This window comes from Aspergillus foveolatus (assembly GCF_047715535.1).
Source record: "Aspergillus foveolatus strain CBS 279.81 unplaced genomic scaffold BDW70scaffold_24, whole genome shotgun sequence".
Classification (NCBI taxonomy): domain Eukaryota; kingdom Fungi; phylum Ascomycota; class Eurotiomycetes; order Eurotiales; family Aspergillaceae; genus Aspergillus; species Aspergillus foveolatus.
The window spans coordinates 198012-213897 of NW_027396088.1; the positions used below are offsets into that span (position 1 = coordinate 198012).

Consider the following 15886-nt stretch of genomic DNA (forward strand, 5'->3'; position numbering starts at 1 on the left):
GCAAATCAACGGTTATAGATATATAGGTAGGTATATATTTCTGCACTGTCGGTATGATATTAACCGACAACTGGTCACCCTGAGAGCCTCATTCCAATTCCACCATTCATCCGTCAAATATATGGAACATAGTACTCTGGCCAGTTGCCACGATCCACGACGCTTACGAACTCCAGCTCGGGCGCCGAATCGTCATTGTCTAGGTCGGCGTGCTGAATGGTATCGTCGTAGGTGTCGAGGCCTCGACTCGAGGCCTCGACACTAACGAGATCCACGGTGGTTCGTGTTTACTCCATCGGGCGATTCAGGGCCGTTCCACTAAGTTGACCTTCACAAGCCTAGACTGTCGTTACTGCCAATACCACAAGAAGTATGGTATGTTATCCACCGAACCTTCCTATGGGGCACGCGGCTGCCGAAACAAGGTCCTGACTTTCCTCAAATCCCGATTATCCTGATTTCTGGTCGTGTATGCTCACTGCACAGATGTAGAGGGAAGCCACCCACGTCGATGTCGTGGCCACGCCTGCTTCCAAGATTCTTCAACGTGGCGCGACGACTTCTCCGACTTGGGCGTGGGTAATCGCGCTTATCGAATATCTCGAATATCACGATTTTAGGAAATGCCACTACCCCTCCATCCGATGGCGGATTATCGGCATCCCCCACCTGCCGTTTTGCCCATTCTCCCCACGCCCGGTTGGTAAGCATACTCTGGGTATATTGTCTGAACGCTGGGCCGTCTTGCCTCTAGACCTTCTGGCTATGGAGGAGATGGTGGAGGTGGTGGAGGTAGTGGTGGAGGAGGTGAAGTGTGCGTCGACTCAGCGCTGGCAGTCGGCGGAGACCAACCCGCGCCGCATGTAACGGTCCCCATTTTGGAAGATTCTTTGAATAACCGGTATGAGTTTGACAGGGCTCACTGGTGGCCCCGCTGTTATCGCGACCGGGGTGTTGTTCGAGAAGCCTTCTATCGGGTTGGGTTGCATCCGCCATCCAGTCGTCACGCCAGACCCGTTAGCGATCCTCTGACGACTTTATCATTGTCTTGATATAGGTTATAATTGGAAAACGATTTGCAACGATCTCTCGCACGCGTTTGGCCCTGTTTCTGCTGACGACGGCGGACGCCGACAAGCGAGACGACACCTGAACGAACAGACCTCGCCGCTCGTCGTTGTCTCAGACGCTGTGTTTATTGCGACAGCTGAGCCGGTCTGAGCGAAGCTGCTCGTCGGCGGGGTTTGTTCTTCGATTGGACCCCTTTCATACGGTCGGATCTCGATGTTTTGATGATATTTCATTCTGGACGGCCACTGGCCGTCGACATCGCCAATCGCATCGCCAATCGCATCGCCAATCACATCGCTCATCAAGGCGGCTGCCGTGATGAGTCCTTCCAAGTGAGTCTGGATCTGACCTGGATTACGACGATTCAGACACACAGACCTGGTTTAGTGGAGTGATCTTATCATTGGATTAGATTATCCGCTGCAGATAAGGCTGGACCAGGCCCTGACCCTCACCCACAGAATTTGGTCCTTGTCGTCCCGGACACACATACGTACGTCCGGCGACGTTCAGCCTGTCATGTCAGTCTGCAGCAGTGCACTGAGCATCCACTATCCAGTCGATCTGCAGATGATGAACTGATAGACTTCGTAAGTGGGTCTGTTCTGGGGATATGACCGAAGAAGCTCCATCTGGCGCTTGGGACATCCAGGATTCCAATCTCAGCTGAGGAGTTCGAGAAGGGATATCCCTGTTGGCGAACGATCATTTATGCGGGTCTGGACTGGATTCTCTCCAGGTCTAGACTCGAGCTTCAAGCTCAAAGACGTCCTTTCGCCACTGGACCCTCATCCTGATATCTCCAGTTGTGCCCATAAATAGATACTATGGATGTACGGGACTACGAGTATGTTATGCTGGTGACGCGCCTCAGTATGAGTTAAGCCAACCAAGCCAACCAAGCCAAATGGACCGGCAGAAACAAAATGCGGAAAGCCATGAAAGACTTGGAAGTAGCGGTGAATCCACTTTCATGCTCTGTGCCCTGTGCTCTGCTCTCTTGCATGCATCAACGCATGTGCCCTAACCCTACTGCTGCTGTTCAACCCATCCAACCCCGACCCGACCCGACCCGACCCTTCGCACAAACGGCAAACGTAGAGCGCGAGTGGAAGCAAACCAGCAGAGACACAAGTACTGCGCCATCCCGCCATCGCGACATTCGTCAAGTGGTTGAGGTTCGGACAGGTCAGGCAGGAAAACCCTGTTTGCCCTGCTTTCCCGCAGCCCCTGCCGCTGCCATTGCCAACGGATATCAAACTTGCACCAGGATTCGATCCGCAGTATCCCCAATCCCCCAATCTCAGGGTTCTTTGTTGACCGACGTCCAACCTCGCGCGGGTACAGACTTCCGCGTCCCGTACCATGGGCAATCCTTGTCCGTCGCCGTCCGCCCGCGCCGTTGAGTTCGTTTGATCGCAGCGCTCGAGCTCGAGCTCAAGCCCAAGACGGGATACTAGATCTAGACTCCATTTACAGCTGTCAATGGAGGAAGTACATTACACCTGCGCTGGGTTTGCGTTGAATTGATTGTCTTCTGCTGGCAATTGCCGCGGCGGCTAGACGCGAGTCGTGGCGCCACCGCCCAAAGTCTGTTGATGTCGTATCGATTCAGGTCGAAATAGATATGCGCAGTGTTCTTTGTGTGTATGTTTATCACACAGCCAGAAAGACCGCCTGCTGAACACGGTCGGCCGCGGCCAGTATGCGGAGCTGAAGGTAACTCCTCTCTACTCATGAATGATTGTAACTTCCCAGTTATGCTTTCAGGAACGGAGTATTTAGCCTCCCTACCCAGTACTCAGAAGGCAAGCGCGATGACCGATCAGGTACCGAAACGGCAGCTCCTACCCTCCTGGCGCTTAGAACAAGCGCACCCTTCTACTTAAACTGCCACTATAAGCCAGTGTATATTGCATATGTTGATGTTCGACAGGGCTCTTACCTACGGACACAACGGTTCAAGAGGTACATCTGAAGGTGTGAAATGCCTATTTTAAACGCCCCTCGGTTTAGCTCGGTACTCTGTGGTCGTTCAGCATCTAATCACTTGAGTAGAAAGCAGGCTTGGACTCTGAACTCCGGTCTCTGTCTGATTGTCTACTTCGTCGTCGTGTTGAATCGTTTCAGTATTCCTTATACTGTACTCCGTGCTACTGGTCATCGTTCTACTACTACTAGCCAGGGGCCAGGAAGGTAACGTCAGTGCACAATGCTCAGCTACCAGCATTCGACAAGGGGTCGAATCTAAATCTAGCCCACCCAATTGCTGGTCTGTGCTTTTCAGCCTTTCAGTAAAATTTGGACAGCAGAACCAAAAGTAGTGACTAAGAAAGGTAACGAGGAGCAGAAGGGGTGGAGGATCAAATGCGGCGAGTGAACTAGGACCTAAATAACAAAGAACTCCAAGTTTAGGAAAAGATTAATGCTACATCCTAATCATATCACATACATTCCTTCCTTGATTCTCCTAGAATCATCAAAGCTTCTTCTAAGGTGCCCTGATCCTTCCACCTCTTTGTCCTTCCGCTCCATACCAACTCCAGCCATCACCAGGCGAAGACAACACAAAATTACTCCACTTCCTCCTAAGTCTTTGATGTGGCATCTTCTACCTTACCCTGCCATTGAAAGAACGCTGAGACAAGGATGGTATACGTTTTTTCTACCATCCTTAACTGGCTAGGTAACCAACTAATCTAGGCTAGAGCCCTTTCGCGAGCAACTCCCGCCCAACCTCTCTAAACAAAGAATCTCCCTTATCCTTGCCCTTGTCACTATTCGTGATCAGATCCTTCTTTCCCTCAACAGCCTCCTTAAGGTTAAGCGCCCGACAAAGGTCTATTACCGCGCCATCCATCGGCACCTCGTAGATCAGCAGCCCCAGTGAGAAGAGAAGGCCGTGCAGGGCCTCGGTGCTAGACGATTCCTGGGCCAGAGCTTCGGCGACCGACGCTGTTAGCGCGACTTGTTCTTCTTCCGTTAGGGGTTCGTTGCCGGTATTGGCGAATCGCGCGTTATGATTTAGTGCGGAGAGGTTATAGGCTAGACTGGCGGCAACGACGCGGAGATTGGACTGTGCATTAAGGAGGCTTGATGTGACAAGGGAAAGGAGGGCTGGGCGGAGGGGATTCGATGGCGAAGAGAGATGATTTGTGTAAACCGGGGTTTTAAAGAGGTTACAGGCGAGTTGGAGGGTGACGATGCGGAGGCTGTAAGATGCCGCTTCGTCCTCTGAGATAGAGAAGAGGGTGGTGAGGAGGGTGTGGCTTGTGTCTTCGCCAAAATATGCGGCGACACGGGGGTCGACAAAGAGGACGCGGACGAGGTCAACGAGGGCGAAGCGGTTTTCTTGCGGGGTGGAGTGAAAAGTTTGAGCGAGGTAGGTTGCGAAGGTAGGGAGGTCTGATGGTAACGGGGCATCTGCTGAGCTGGAGGTAGTGCGATGTTTGATGAAGTCGATTATGGCAAGGAGGGTCGGGTCTTGGTCATGCGGTTTGAGTTTCTGCATAAGTTTCTCCAATGGAGGCGTCTTGTTGTATGTGACGTAGTTGGTGATAGTGCGCTGGAAGCTCGGAAGGCGAAGCTCGCGGTGTGGGTGCGTTGGATGAGCCATCTCTAGGAGAAGACGAACGTTCCCACGAAGTTTTCCTGCGTCGGCACCGGCCCATGTATCAAGTTTCTCGCCACGCAGAAAAGTCATGAATGTTGGCGTTGCGTGGACGCTGTATTGCACGGCGACATCGTGGGCCATACTGGTATCGACTTTGAGTAGAACAGCCTTAGAGCCGGCTTCTGCCGCAAGCTCGTCATATACCGGATACATCATCTTGCATGGTGGGCAAGTAGCCGAGGTAAAGAAGATGACTGCACACGACTTCGAAGCAGAGGACAGATGCTGCTCGAGCTCATTTAAGCTGCCCACCACTAGGACCTTGCCCTGGGACTGGGCTTGAGCCTGAATGTGCGACCCAGCAGGTCCTGGCCGTGGCGCCGGCAACCCTTGTCCTGGAGCCTGCGTAACACCACGCAAGGCACTCTCAATCTGAGGCTTCAGCATCTGCCCGAAGGGCGTGCTCAAGAACGTCGTTGGAAGGTTCCGAATATGCTCGGGGATACTCTTCCCAACAAGGAACATAGCCAGATCTTGAGTAAAGTTGTTGCAGTTGTGCAGGAAGAGATCGTAGGACTGAACCGTCAATATCTCGCTCATAAATAACCAAGGCAGTTATCATACCTCTGGTGTATAGATCGAGCTCAGCGACTGCAGATACTCCTCCACCACTTCTAAAGGCAGCTCGCTCCTCCCCATATGAATCTTCTCCATAGGTTGGCCGTGGTGCGTACTACCAGGCCGGGCTGTCTGGATGCCCTGGCCGAAGTAGTACTCAGTGTTGTTGAAGACCAGGGACGTGTGGTAGATGGCGTCGATCTGCACCCCAGTCAAGGCCATCGAGTACTGCTAAAGTCAGAAACAGCTTAACCAAGCTGAATTATAGTATGCATACCATTCTTGCCAGGCCCTGTTCTAGTTAGCAATGTCCATCTAGCATCCCAATGTAAGCATCCTTACCTGCGACAGGTCATAGACGTACAACTCTACATCCATGTTGGGGATGCCGGGTTCGCTATAAAACAGAACCAAAACAGCGCAAATAGTTTATATATGAAAGTCTAGAAAGCCGGGAATGCAAATCCAAATGTGCTCCTTATAAGCACCAGGTCCGCTGCAAAAAGCTCAAGGCGATGCCAGGCACGCACTGTTACGTCAGCATCGCAGGTGTACAGCTTCCGCAATCTTCGATGACATGCGATGATGATCGACAACTCCGTCTTAGAGTAACCAGCTGCAATATACATCTCATCCCAGACTTTGCAATGTGATGGACTTACTACTATATCGACAATAACAAAAACCTCCACTCACCCCACAAATGGCCGAGCGCCGCCCGCTCTTTCACGGCATTCTTTGACGTCAATCGCATCGCAAACGACCTCCGGCAACTGCCCTCACGGTCACTCTAGCCCTATGGTGAGTACTACTTATGATCTCCCTTTTTGACCTCAAGAATAGCATGTATTGCGACTAACACTATGCCCGTCCAGCCGCCAAAGAAGCGTTCCGTACCGACCGCATTGTCGTCGGGCCCGAAGAAAGCGCGGCAATCCAAACTCGCCAAGGAGAACAATATCAGCGGGGAAGAGGAGAACGAGATAAAGGAGGTGTTTAATATATTTTCGGAGACGAATGAAGAGTTTCCTGATGAGAAGGATGGTGTTATCGCGCGAGAGGACGTACGGAAAGCTCTTGTGTATGTCGCTCCTATTCCACAAAGGTCAAGGTGGGCGGAAAGGGGTGGCTAACGAGGATGGTTGGCAGAGCTCTAGGCCTTGTACCCTCCTCATCAGAAGAACTCCAATCAATTCTGTCGGCCGTCGACCCTACATTCACGGGATACGTCCCCTACGCGCCCTTTCTCTCCGTTGCGGCGGCGAAACTGCGATCGCGATCCGATGATGCGATATCCACAGAGGTGGATTCTGCCTTTCAGCTGTTCACGCGGGGGACCGACGGTCCGATTACGATGGGTCATTTGAGACGGATTGCGCGTGAGCTGAAGGAGGATTTGGACGACGCGCTGCTGAGGGATATGATTCTGGAAGCAAATGGGGGTGCGGGGGTCGATGCTGGGGTGTCGTTAGAGCAGTTTCATGAGATCATGCAACGGGCTGGAGTCTTCTAGGTGGTTGTATCTATGACTGGCGTTGGCGTTGGATTAATTTGTTGGTGTTTGTGGTCAGATAATAGTAATCGGCTCGTTTCTACCTTCCACTATGTTGCTGTCGCCAATGCCAAAATCCTAATTTATTCCACTGGGTACTAATACAAACAAATATGCAGCCCGGTGGAATTCCTAGCAGAATATGAAAGGAAAAGACCAAAGCCGATAACGCCTAGTAAGCTTTCTTCTGGGTATCACATTACATGCAGATGCATGCGTTCAAGGATGCGAAACAAGTGAGGAACCAAAACCTGCGCAGGTCAATCGACTTCTAACATCTGACCCTTTTCGCTGGCTTGCTCTCCTTCGGCCGATACGCTAGTAGCGCGGGATGTGTCGTACATTGTAGAACGATCCGTAGTCGTGGACATATTAGAGGACATATCTTCTGGGGAGGGGGAGAAGCTCGATATCGGATTTGGGCCATTCGTATTTAATCTGGCTCCAGGCGCTGGTGTCTCGCTGGCCTCGTAGAATAGCATAAATGCCCCTCCCTGTGTCATCACGTTCTCCTCGCTGACCATCTGGACGTCTTCGTCGCTCAGTCTGTACCAACGCTCAGACCTTTCTTTCTCACCATCGGCTTCTAGAACTGCTTCCGGTACTTGAGCCGGGAATACATCAACTGGGTGCTTTCTATAGCATATATAGTGGCCGTTTTCGTGGCGACCATAGTGAGTGACTACCGCGCGCAACTCATAACGGCGTTCGCCATCCCTCGCCGCGCCTGGCGGGTGTAGCATCGAAACCCGAGGATCAGTGCCCCAATTCTCAACCTTCTGCTTGATCGCTTCGTCATAGCTCCCTCCCAAGCACCATTCGCCCAAGTCAAGGACCCTAGGGAATTTGACTGCTGCGTAGTTCTTTCGTAACAGACCGGTGTGCTCATCAAACACGCTTCGATTGATGTGGATTGCGAGGCAGCCAGGCGGCCTGGCAATGACGGCTTGCCTTGACTTCGTCGTCGTAACCCTGTTCTTAGATGGAATGTGGCATTTTTTCGACAGAGTTTTTTCCGTAAAGTCAGCTTCCTCTAAAGCTTCTTCAACAGCCTGTAGCCTCTGCTCAGCCGATGATTTGAGTGCGCCTGAGACTTTCGTCCGCTCCTTAGCCTCTACCAGCTTTTCATCGTCTTCGATTTGCTGCATCAGGTTGCGAAGTTGGTCTCGGGCGCGGAGCAGTGTGCACTTGGCGCATTCCACACCTTCAATCTGCTCAAGATTCATATAATGGTCCAAACAATCACGAACATCGTATTCGTAGTCAGCGCCTAGAGGCACGGTCAAGCAGTTGAAAGGAATCAAAGACAGTCCTTCTGACCATCCACATTGCATACACCCTACCCTTTGCGCAAGAAGACCTTCTAGAGGATTGCGGAAAGATTGGTTCTCTAGACGTCCAGGGTGCGTCGGACCATCAGATTGTGCTGCTGTTGTTCCAATAACATGTTCCTGCGGTCCTGCCATCTTCAGCCCCAAGTTTCGAGTGCGTCGTCGTGTAGCTTGCTGTACTTCATGATCCAACTGATCGACAACTTTTGAGAAATATTCCTGCGCGTCTTGCTGCTGCCAACTGCTCATCGACTTCAAGTCCGGTGGCGTCCAAAGCCGTTGTCCATGATTATCCGCACTATTCAACCGATCAATGATTTCTTTGAGCGCTTCGTGGGTCGATAAAGAGACTTTTCCACCGAGTAAACTAATATTTCGCTCCAAGGTCTCCGCAAATGAGGGCAGCGATGCTAGGCCCTGAATTATACTGTTCTGGTAGCACGAATTATCCCAGTTTCCTAGACCTGGCGGAATAGTGTCTTTGCTTCCCAACAGGGCGTTGCTGAGCCCAGAGAAAGCCCTAGCTTGAGGAAAGAACGAAGGAAACGTAGCATGGTCGAGTCCGAGGATGCGCTGCATCGCCTCACTTTTAGCTTGGAGTGTCATCTCCGCCGAAGATTCGTCCGAACTATTCGTCGACTTCGAATCGAGAATGGCGATGATGCGGGAGGGAGTTAAGTAGACGGCAACGTCCCACGACGCTCTGACAAATGAAGCAGGAATTGATCTGAAGTGGTTCAAGAAGAAAAGCACAGATACTGCTGTGACAAGGACGTATGTCAAGTTGGCGTTATCTTGCAAGTGGTGCCAGAAGCTGTCATTATGGCTGTTTCTATTAGAGTAGTAACTCTGAGCGAGGAAATCAATCCCCTCTCGACGAGCATTCATGGCTGATGAAGAGTTATAAGACGACGCATAGAGACAGCGATGCTGGAAGCATAGGCAACTGCAGAAAACGTTGTATGGAGGAGGAAGCACCTGCAGATCGCCTGCATGTAAGCGCCCCAGCTGCGCTTCTGGCCGGTGTAGTCTCCCGTAACCGTGTTTTATCGATAGCGGTCTCCACAAAAATATTCAACTCAAAACACAATTTATACGACCACGTCAAATATGGCGAAAGCAAGGCGTGAGTCTACTTCTTAATAACGCTAATTACTTTCTAACAAATTTTTTCAGCTCCCTCAAAACACTCGCGGGCTGCCCGCCGGGCAGCGTCCCCGAGTCTCGACCTGGACAAGTCCCTGACGAATCTCCCTCGAGCCGAAAACACTCCTTTGCAGCGCGAGTCAATCCTCGCCGATCGTGCCAATGCTGGCGTATCTAAGAAGCAGTCAAAACCAAAAGCCAAGTCACGGGCGCAGCGATTACGGCAGCAGAAGGGTATGGAGAGGGCGGAGGCTGTCATGGATCGGCATGAGATCAAGGTGGCTAAGAGCACCCAGCGTGCGAAAACGGTCAAGAATCGCAGGGTAAGAGTTGTTCATTGTGCATGGTAGTACCAGTCTAACATGCTTGTCTAGGCTGATTGGAGCGACTTGAACGGGAAAGTGTCCAAGTTTGAGGCCCTCGCCGGAGTGGATACTGGGGACGATGATGCCATGGTCGACGTTCCCGCAGCGAGCAGCAAACCCAAAACACACACCGCACAAGTTACTCAAGATCTCCCGGTAGACGAGCATGCTGGAGTCGATGAGGACGACGAGATTACCTGAGGTAAAATAGAAGGAAAGGCGATCATTTCTTCGGCCGTAGCTGGTTAATCATCCGGCCTATCTCGACGGCAGACGGGCCTGAGGCCTTGCCTTGGAGAAGCTCAAGGGTATAAATATCTTTTGCCTTGAAGGCCTCCTCTCCAGCCTTTACAATCATTCCGCATTTCACCCACATCTCAATTCTCTCCTCCGCGGGTAGATTGGTGCATTTTGGGACGAAGACGGAAGCCAGCTTTGTGTTTCCAGCTCCTAAAATTTCGTTATAGAAAGGCTTCCCGTTCATGTCAGCGTGCATGACACCATGATAAATACCTTTGCTTTACTCACCTCCCATCCTATTGGTGACTTCTTGATCTTGCCAATCTCTTCCAGCTCTCCCCAGTCACGCTTCGCTACTAACGCTCGTAGTCTCAACCACCAGTACGTCCTTTCTGGCATTTTAAAGTCGCTTTGGATCTTTTGTGCTCGTTTACCGTAGCCTGATCTGATCAGCCTGTAGACCGTCTCATTCAAGCTCAGGCCAAGGAATTCAGATCGTTCCGCCAGGTCTTTGTCCAGAGCCTCCTGTGTTCTAAGTAATTGTGACGACTCATTTAACAGGTTCCGATGTAATACCAATGTCGGGTCTTTAGAGTCCGAAAGTAGCCGAGAAGCGAGTTGAAGCTTTTCTTGTTTGCGCGGCAAGTCGCTCTCTTTCAGGGCATCCGAAAGAAGCACATTTGAGCCGTCCAAGGGTCGGTCATCCTGATAAAACAGATCTTTTAGCAACTCGGTATCTTCCTCCCGAGCGGTTGTTTCCACAAGTGCAGACGCCATTGGCCGTGTATTGATCATCCTGAAGAAGCTTGCGATAGGAAGTTTGCTCTTCAAATGAAGAAGAACGTAGTTAACGAGATCGTCGTCTCCGCTCTGTATAGCTTTGTCCAGTGCGATCTCATCCTCTTCCATATTCAGAAGCAACGGAACCTGTTTACCGGCCCGCGGTTCGTGGTTCAGAAGCTGGGTTGCGAGGTGTGAGCGGCCATCATCGTAAGCCGCCTGTGCGATGGCCTCGAAGGATATCCCTGGCTTTCCGTCCAGTCTTTGCACAATGAGCTTGCAGACAGCTTCGTCGTCGACAGTAGAAACCTTGACCTTAGAGCTTGCCCAGTGGACGTATATTTTGTCAGCAGGTAGCTGGAGGTATTCTGATATCCGAATAGCAAGTAGATAGTTCCTTCTGTTCACGAGACGCTCAATTAGCTTCTCCGGTGTCAGGCGCATATACTGGTCATATGAAACAGCGAGTCCTATTTGGAAGTCCCTCACGGCCTGCAAGACTCGTAGTTTCTCGGTCATCTCGACAAATTCGTCGCTGTTGTACAAGTCAAGAACTGATTTTCCAAAGGACGCTGCTTTCAGCAGTCGCTTCTGCCAGTAAGCGTCGAATTCTAAGCCGGATGCCTTAACACACATATCAACAGCTTCTGGTAGGCTCGGTTTTATCCGTTGGATATTGTCATCTGCTTTTGGCGACTTCTTCTCCAGGAGGTCGATAGAGTCTAATAGGACTGACGCCGGCGATGTTGACCCAAGACGGAAAATAGTCTCAGTAACATCTTCTCCTGGTTAACGGCAATCGACAAAAGACCGAACAGAGAACTTGCCTGATACTTTGTGCAAAAACTCGTATGTATCGTTAGTGAGTAAGCCAACACCGTCAAACTCTGGCAACACATGAACAGTCCCGTCGTACCAATACCTGTCCAGATTAGAAGCCTTTCACCTAAGTAATGGTGTGCTTACCGTGCAGCTGCACCATTAGGCCCAATAAGGTGAACCTCATCTTCCCAAGCAATAACAACGGCGTCGTCGCCACACCATTCCACAGCTCGGGGAGTAACCCGCGAGTCCGGGTCATACTCGCTGTACTTGCTTTGGAAGTCGCTGCTCACCACCCATACCTTCCCTTCGGCTGTCAAAAGAGCAACAAATTGGCCCGTGGGCGACACGCTCGCGTGCTTAAAAGGTCCATTTTGGAGCACTTTATCCTCGGCCTCCGTAGGATCGACGAGGTAGATCGTCTTATCAACAGCAAGAAGAACCTCAACAGAGCGGGATAACGTATAAGCTGGTGGAATGAGAGACCACGAAGCAACCTCTCCTTCCGGACATTGTGCTAGGAGCCTAGGCCGTGGCTCGTTATAGCTGGAAACAGCAATCAGCTGGTTATTAGCTAGCAAGGCAACAAAGCCGGAGTTCCAGAATCGGCATGCCCTAACTCCGTATTCCTCCGCTCCCTGTGGATGTTAGACAGTCCGCCACATTGAGTCAACCTGAACGCTTACATTCCCGAGAGAAAACGAGGTAAAGTCACCGTACAAGCCAAAGTAGCGCCGAACAGTGCCGTCTTCTGTGATCACAAGCAGTTCCTCTTGATCAGACCATCCGAGTCCCCTTATCGCCCCATGCTCCCACTGATAAGTTAGAAAGGTATCCAGCTCCCAAGAAGATGGATGAACCTACATTAAGCCGGTTGATCAGCTTCCCGGACCGAGAGTAAATATCAATGTTCGACTTGCCGGTCTGAGCGTCGCGAAACCTTAGAGGTTTGCTCTCATCTCGATACAGAGCTATGTGCAATCAGCGATATTCCTCTCGCGGATTTGTATTACACACCAATAGCCCCTCCGTACGGAGCGCCGGCAACAATGTAATTCTCCAGCTCGACATCCTCACCGAATACCGAGTAGTATAAAGGGACTTTTCGGTAGAAGCTAGACCCGAGCCTTTCCCAGTTAGCTAGCGGATTAGACGGCGCCATTTATTGACGTTTTTATGGAAAAGCGACCCAAGTATGGAGTCGCAGAGTGGATGTTCCTGGAGCTCTGGCTGCTGTCGTTCGGAGCTCACATGGCTGGGGCCGCGCTAACCCGATTTGATCACGCCTATATCAGGCTGCCCGCTGTCCCTGCCCCAACTTCTACAATTCCCCGACTAGCTAGATGGCCAGAGACTAATGTACAATCATGAGCGCCATATCGAGGGATAATAATGGATAACCTGCAAAGCATAAGCGTGCTTGCGCATGAACTATCGGATCTCGAACTGGCCATGCTCATTTGTTTGGGCGGACGGGAGCACTGTTTGATTGAAGCTACTGAGGGCAATATCCATGACGTCGCGGCAGAGCTTGCCTTGGTAAGTAACTACCTCGTTACCTAGGCATGGAACTTACAATCAGTCAGATCTGCTCGCATACGTATGGTCTCAAATATGCGGTTGTGGAATTCTCTGGCACAACTTCTCTCGAGGATTTTCACGATCAAGTTTGTACCCACTCGCGCAGCGAGCCAGGAACTATAGCGGATGTCGTTATCGCTAAGAATTTCGACTATGCGCCTGAGCGTATACAGCTCGAGGCCCTGGAGGTATATTGCCATCTTATGATTTCGCCGACTTCTGCTAACCTATACCAGTTAATGCGGTCGAGAAAGCTTACAACGTGCAGCGGCGTTCGTGAAGCCCCAACGCACTTCTTGTTCGTTCCCGTTATAGTCCACGACTTGTCGCAGGTGCGGCCGAAACTCAACGTTCACTTGGTGAGTCTCCTCTGGCAGCTTGTTATGCTGTCTAACGCGCCCAGAACGACACTCTCTTCATATCCCACTTTCACGACTCTGAAGACGGGTATGTGTACTTAGAAGATGATGACTGGATGTCCGAAGGCCAGGCCTCTATGTCCTCTGTTGTTCATAGACCAATCACGAGAGATAGTCATCATACAAGCATCGACCATGAAGTATATCCCCACTAATCTCTACGCAACCTAATTACTAACGTAACCAAGCTCTTACAAGCACTCCACGACGCGAGCAAAACGGTTACTACAACCGCAGAGCTTGTTCAGTACCAACAAGATATTGTGGTCTTTCTCCGCCTGAGCCGCGCCGTCGCAGGCGGTATATCCGCGCGATCCAGCATTCAATTCGCAAAACTAGCAAAGTAGGATATCGCTCCTCACAAGACGTCTCCTAAGCTAACGCTGTAGACTGCTCGCTGTTATTCACGGCATTGACTACGTCACTCCATCGATCGTAGCGCTGGCCGCTAACAAGGTCTTTCGTCATCGTATTGTTGTGGCACAGCCCGAGGATGATCGCAGCTTGCAGTATGGGAGTGACCTAAGCGCTGTGGCAAAGGCGTTGGAGTATGCGACTCCGGATACAATATTAGAGAGTGTGCTTGGTTTGGAAGCGCCTCTGTAGCCAGCCTATTGGTTATTGCTGAGCAGATGAAGATTCCTAACGCCCAGCAACAATCATATATCAGTACTATGTCCAATATCCACGATGCAGTCTATGCCAATGTCTATCCGCCGTGGCCGGCACTAGGCCCGCCAAACCTCGGCCTTAAAAACATGTCTGGCATCACAAATCCCCCCTCCTTCTCCCCTTCATCACCGTAACTAGCACGCTCCCTCTCCACAAACGCCATAACTCTCCTCCACTCCTCCAACACAGCCTCAATCTCCATCCGCGCATCCCCAACAAGAGCATCCATCTTGATATCATTCCGGTCATACCCGAACGGGTCTTCAAGCTGGGATCCAATCCCCTCGATCCCATAGAGTGTAAAGATCACCAAGCTAACAATCGGGATTGTCCACCACCCCATGTCATCGACCATCGCAAATGGCAGCACACATCCATACAGCGCAAGGACCTGTTTTTGGTGAATCAAATGGGCGACAGGGATGGGCGTTAGCTTTATTGTCTCCATTTTGCCGAAAGCGTCCATGAGCACGTTTAGCTGCGCTTGCATCTGGCTTGCTCCAGGCGCATTGAACCACCCCCTTTCCACACCGCGCTTAATAAATCCATCTACAAAGAAAGATAGCTGGAAGGGGAGACCCAGTCCCTCCCCCTCATACCCCTGGAGATCCGGCGGCAACAAGCCCGCATAAACGGGGTTGTAAACCGCTGTCCCGTTCTCTCTCAGGTCACTCCCCAACAAACCCGGGAGACCACTACCCAGGTCGGCGAAATTAGGCGCAGAGTCACCGCCAAACTCAGTCTCGAAAGCTGCGCCCCATTCCGCGCGGAGGTGGTTCTTAACCGCGAATGGAATAGCAGTCAGAATGCGGACAGTACGCTCAATGTCGTGTTTCTCAGCGGGCGTTGGTGGATGCGCGGTGTTGTAGGCGTTCGAGAGGATAGTACGGACGAGATTGCGGATTGTGGTGTGGATAGTTGTCATGCCGTTGCGGCCGTCCCAGAAGCGGTTGTAGGAGGTTTGGTTGCGGAAGACGAGCATTAAACCAACGACGATGGAGAGAGATGGGATCTTTTATGCAGTGCATTAACGGCGTTGGTCTCGTTCTTTTGTAAAAGAACGGAAATACGTACTATAGAATTCGGCAACCCAACCGTATCAAAAACATAGCGATCAAGCCATACGACAAAGGCCGTGAAGATGGCGTGGAGAACGACCTGAACTAGGATCGCACCGTGGATTGCGCCCTTGATAAAGCGGAATACTAGGGGCCATCTGTGCATAGAGTCAACATCTGCGACGCGATAATCCGGTCTCCTGTGCTCACCTTCTGGGCTTGCGCCGGGTCGATAAGAGATGCGGGTGGGTGCTTGCGCGGGAGTGATGGCGCTCATGGTGACCGTGGCCGTGGGAAGAGTGTTGACGACTTAGTGTCGGGGTGGGCAGTTCACTGAAATTCAACCTCATATTGTCAGTTCATTTCCTCGCAGCTTGCAACGTTACTGACGGAAGAAAGACAAACAGCAGAGAGGAGAGATAGGCGGAGTAGCGGTCAACGGGGCGAGTGCGGTATGCCGCTAATAACTGGGCCAAAGCAGTCAACTCTCCCAATATGGTTGTTATCTTAGGGTCCAGATATTCTGATAATACTCGAATCATTGATTGGATCTATCAACGGCCATATGGGGTCATGGTGCTATTTGGACACAAATCAGCGACAAATAAGAACAGCAGA

At 51.3% G+C, this 15886-nt stretch overlaps 9 protein-coding genes across 9 annotated transcripts; 4 read left to right on the forward strand and 5 right to left on the reverse strand.

Annotated features, from left to right (window-relative positions):
- Positions 1-884: 884 nt before the first annotated feature.
- On the reverse strand, positions 885-1480 carry BDW70DRAFT_52498 (uncharacterized protein). The gene has a single exon (XM_073744193.1). The coding sequence runs from the start codon at positions 1371-1373 to the stop codon at positions 1059-1061; it is 315 nt and encodes a 104-aa protein (XP_073595962.1). The 5' UTR covers positions 1374-1480; the 3' UTR covers positions 885-1058.
- A 409-nt stretch (positions 1481-1889) lies between these two features.
- On the forward strand, positions 1890-2659 carry BDW70DRAFT_52522 (uncharacterized protein). The gene has a single exon (XM_073744194.1). The coding sequence runs from the start codon at positions 1998-2000 to the stop codon at positions 2475-2477; it is 480 nt and encodes a 159-aa protein (XP_073595963.1). The 5' UTR covers positions 1890-1997; the 3' UTR covers positions 2478-2659.
- Positions 2660-3525: 866 nt separating this feature from the next.
- BDW70DRAFT_136369 (bifunctional C97 family peptidase/thioredoxin family protein) lies at positions 3526-5744 on the reverse strand. Its single transcript, XM_073736846.1, has 4 exons — positions 5645-5744; positions 5580-5594; positions 5309-5530; positions 3526-5260 (listed from the first exon to the last, which is right to left on the reverse strand). The coding sequence occupies exons 1-4, from the start codon at positions 5678-5680 to the stop codon at positions 3776-3778; spliced, it is 1758 nt and encodes a 585-aa protein (XP_073595964.1). The 5' UTR covers positions 5681-5744; the 3' UTR covers positions 3526-3775.
- A 12-nt stretch (positions 5745-5756) lies between these two features.
- On the forward strand, positions 5757-6965 carry BDW70DRAFT_52535 (EF-hand superfamily Ca2+-modulated protein). Its single transcript, XM_073744196.1, has 3 exons — positions 5757-6103; positions 6178-6383; positions 6452-6965. The coding sequence occupies exons 1-3, from the start codon at positions 6101-6103 to the stop codon at positions 6813-6815; spliced, it is 573 nt and encodes a 190-aa protein (XP_073595965.1). The 5' UTR covers positions 5757-6100; the 3' UTR covers positions 6816-6965.
- BDW70DRAFT_52547 (ubiquitin-specific protease UBP1) lies at positions 6901-9133 on the reverse strand. Its single transcript, XM_073744197.1, has one exon. The coding sequence runs from the start codon at positions 9071-9073 to the stop codon at positions 7115-7117; it is 1959 nt and encodes a 652-aa protein (XP_073595966.1). The 5' UTR covers positions 9074-9133; the 3' UTR covers positions 6901-7114.
- Positions 9134-9295: 162 nt separating this feature from the next.
- On the forward strand, positions 9296-9897 carry BDW70DRAFT_160026 (Alb1 domain-containing protein; the record flags this gene model as incomplete). The annotated part of the gene is made up of 3 exons (XM_073740779.1): positions 9296-9311; positions 9362-9654; positions 9706-9897. 3 exons carry the CDS (start codon positions 9296-9298, stop codon positions 9895-9897), a joined length of 501 nt encoding a protein of 166 aa, XP_073595967.1.
- On the reverse strand, positions 9362-12732 carry vp16 (tethering complex subunit VPS16). The gene is made up of 8 exons (XM_073736847.1): positions 12556-12732; positions 12403-12509; positions 12225-12353; positions 11683-12176; positions 11544-11638; positions 10225-11495; positions 9707-10168; positions 9362-9655 (listed from the first exon to the last, which is right to left on the reverse strand). The coding sequence occupies exons 1-7, from the start codon at positions 12698-12700 to the stop codon at positions 9920-9922; spliced, it is 2490 nt and encodes an 829-aa protein (XP_073595968.1). The 5' UTR covers positions 12701-12732; the 3' UTR covers positions 9362-9655; positions 9707-9919.
- Positions 12733-12885: 153 nt separating this feature from the next.
- Positions 12886-14281, forward strand: BDW70DRAFT_136376 (uncharacterized protein). The gene is made up of 6 exons (XM_073736848.1): positions 12886-13077; positions 13125-13307; positions 13356-13478; positions 13523-13678; positions 13727-13881; positions 13928-14281. The coding sequence occupies exons 1-6, from the start codon at positions 12931-12933 to the stop codon at positions 14142-14144; spliced, it is 981 nt and encodes a 326-aa protein (XP_073595969.1). The 5' UTR covers positions 12886-12930; the 3' UTR covers positions 14145-14281.
- BDW70DRAFT_150310 (bestrophin family protein) lies at positions 14248-15545 on the reverse strand (the record flags this gene model as incomplete). The annotated part of the gene is made up of 3 exons (XM_073739138.1): positions 14248-15222; positions 15285-15415; positions 15479-15545. 3 exons carry the CDS (start codon positions 15543-15545, stop codon positions 14248-14250), a joined length of 1173 nt encoding a protein of 390 aa, XP_073595970.1.
- Between the last annotated feature and the right edge of the window lie 341 nt (positions 15546-15886).

What these genes read in the sequence shown, in the direction of transcription:
- BDW70DRAFT_52498 (XM_073744193.1), bottom strand. Translation starts at nt 1,373, where the DNA reads ATGAGCGATGTGATTGGCGATGCGATTGGCGATGCGATTGGCGATGTC.
- BDW70DRAFT_52522 (XM_073744194.1), top strand. Translation starts at nt 1,998, where the DNA reads ATGCGGAAAGCCATGAAAGACTTGGAAGTAGCGGTGAATCCACTTTCA.
- BDW70DRAFT_136369 (XM_073736846.1), bottom strand. Translation starts at nt 5,680, where the DNA reads ATGGATGTAGAGTTGTACGTCTATGACCTGTCGCAG. An exon ending in GCTCGATCTATACACCAGAG is followed by an intron (nt 5,261 to 5,308) that starts GTATGATAACTG and finishes TTGACGGTTCAG; the next exon opens with TCCTACGATCTCTTCCTGCA.
- BDW70DRAFT_52535 (XM_073744196.1), top strand. An exon ending in GACGTACGGAAAGCTCTTGT is followed by an intron (nt 6,384 to 6,451) that starts GTATGTCGCTCC and finishes GATGGTTGGCAG; the next exon opens with AGCTCTAGGCCTTGTACCCT.
- BDW70DRAFT_52547 (XM_073744197.1), bottom strand. Translation starts at nt 9,073, where the DNA reads ATGAATGCTCGTCGAGAGGGGATTGATTTCCTCGCTCAGAGTTACTAC.
- vp16 (XM_073736847.1), bottom strand. Translation starts at nt 12,700, where the DNA reads ATGGCGCCGTCTAATCCGCTAGCTAACTGGGAAAGGCTCGGGTCTAGC. An exon ending in AGCTGATCAACCGGCTTAAT is followed by an intron (nt 12,354 to 12,402) that starts GTAGGTTCATCC and finishes CTAACTTATCAG; the next exon opens with TGGGAGCATGGGGCGATAAG. An exon ending in AGTCACCAATAGGATGGGAG is followed by an intron (nt 10,169 to 10,224) that starts GTGAGTAAAGCA and finishes ATGAACGGGAAG; the next exon opens with CCTTTCTATAACGAAATTTT.
- BDW70DRAFT_136376 (XM_073736848.1), top strand. Translation starts at nt 12,931, where the DNA reads ATGGATAACCTGCAAAGCATAAGCGTGCTTGCGCATGAACTATCGGAT. An exon ending in TCGCGGCAGAGCTTGCCTTG is followed by an intron (nt 13,078 to 13,124) that starts GTAAGTAACTAC and finishes ACAATCAGTCAG; the next exon opens with ATCTGCTCGCATACGTATGG. An exon ending in CAATTCGCAAAACTAGCAAA is followed by an intron (nt 13,882 to 13,927) that starts GTAGGATATCGC and finishes CTAACGCTGTAG; the next exon opens with ACTGCTCGCTGTTATTCACG.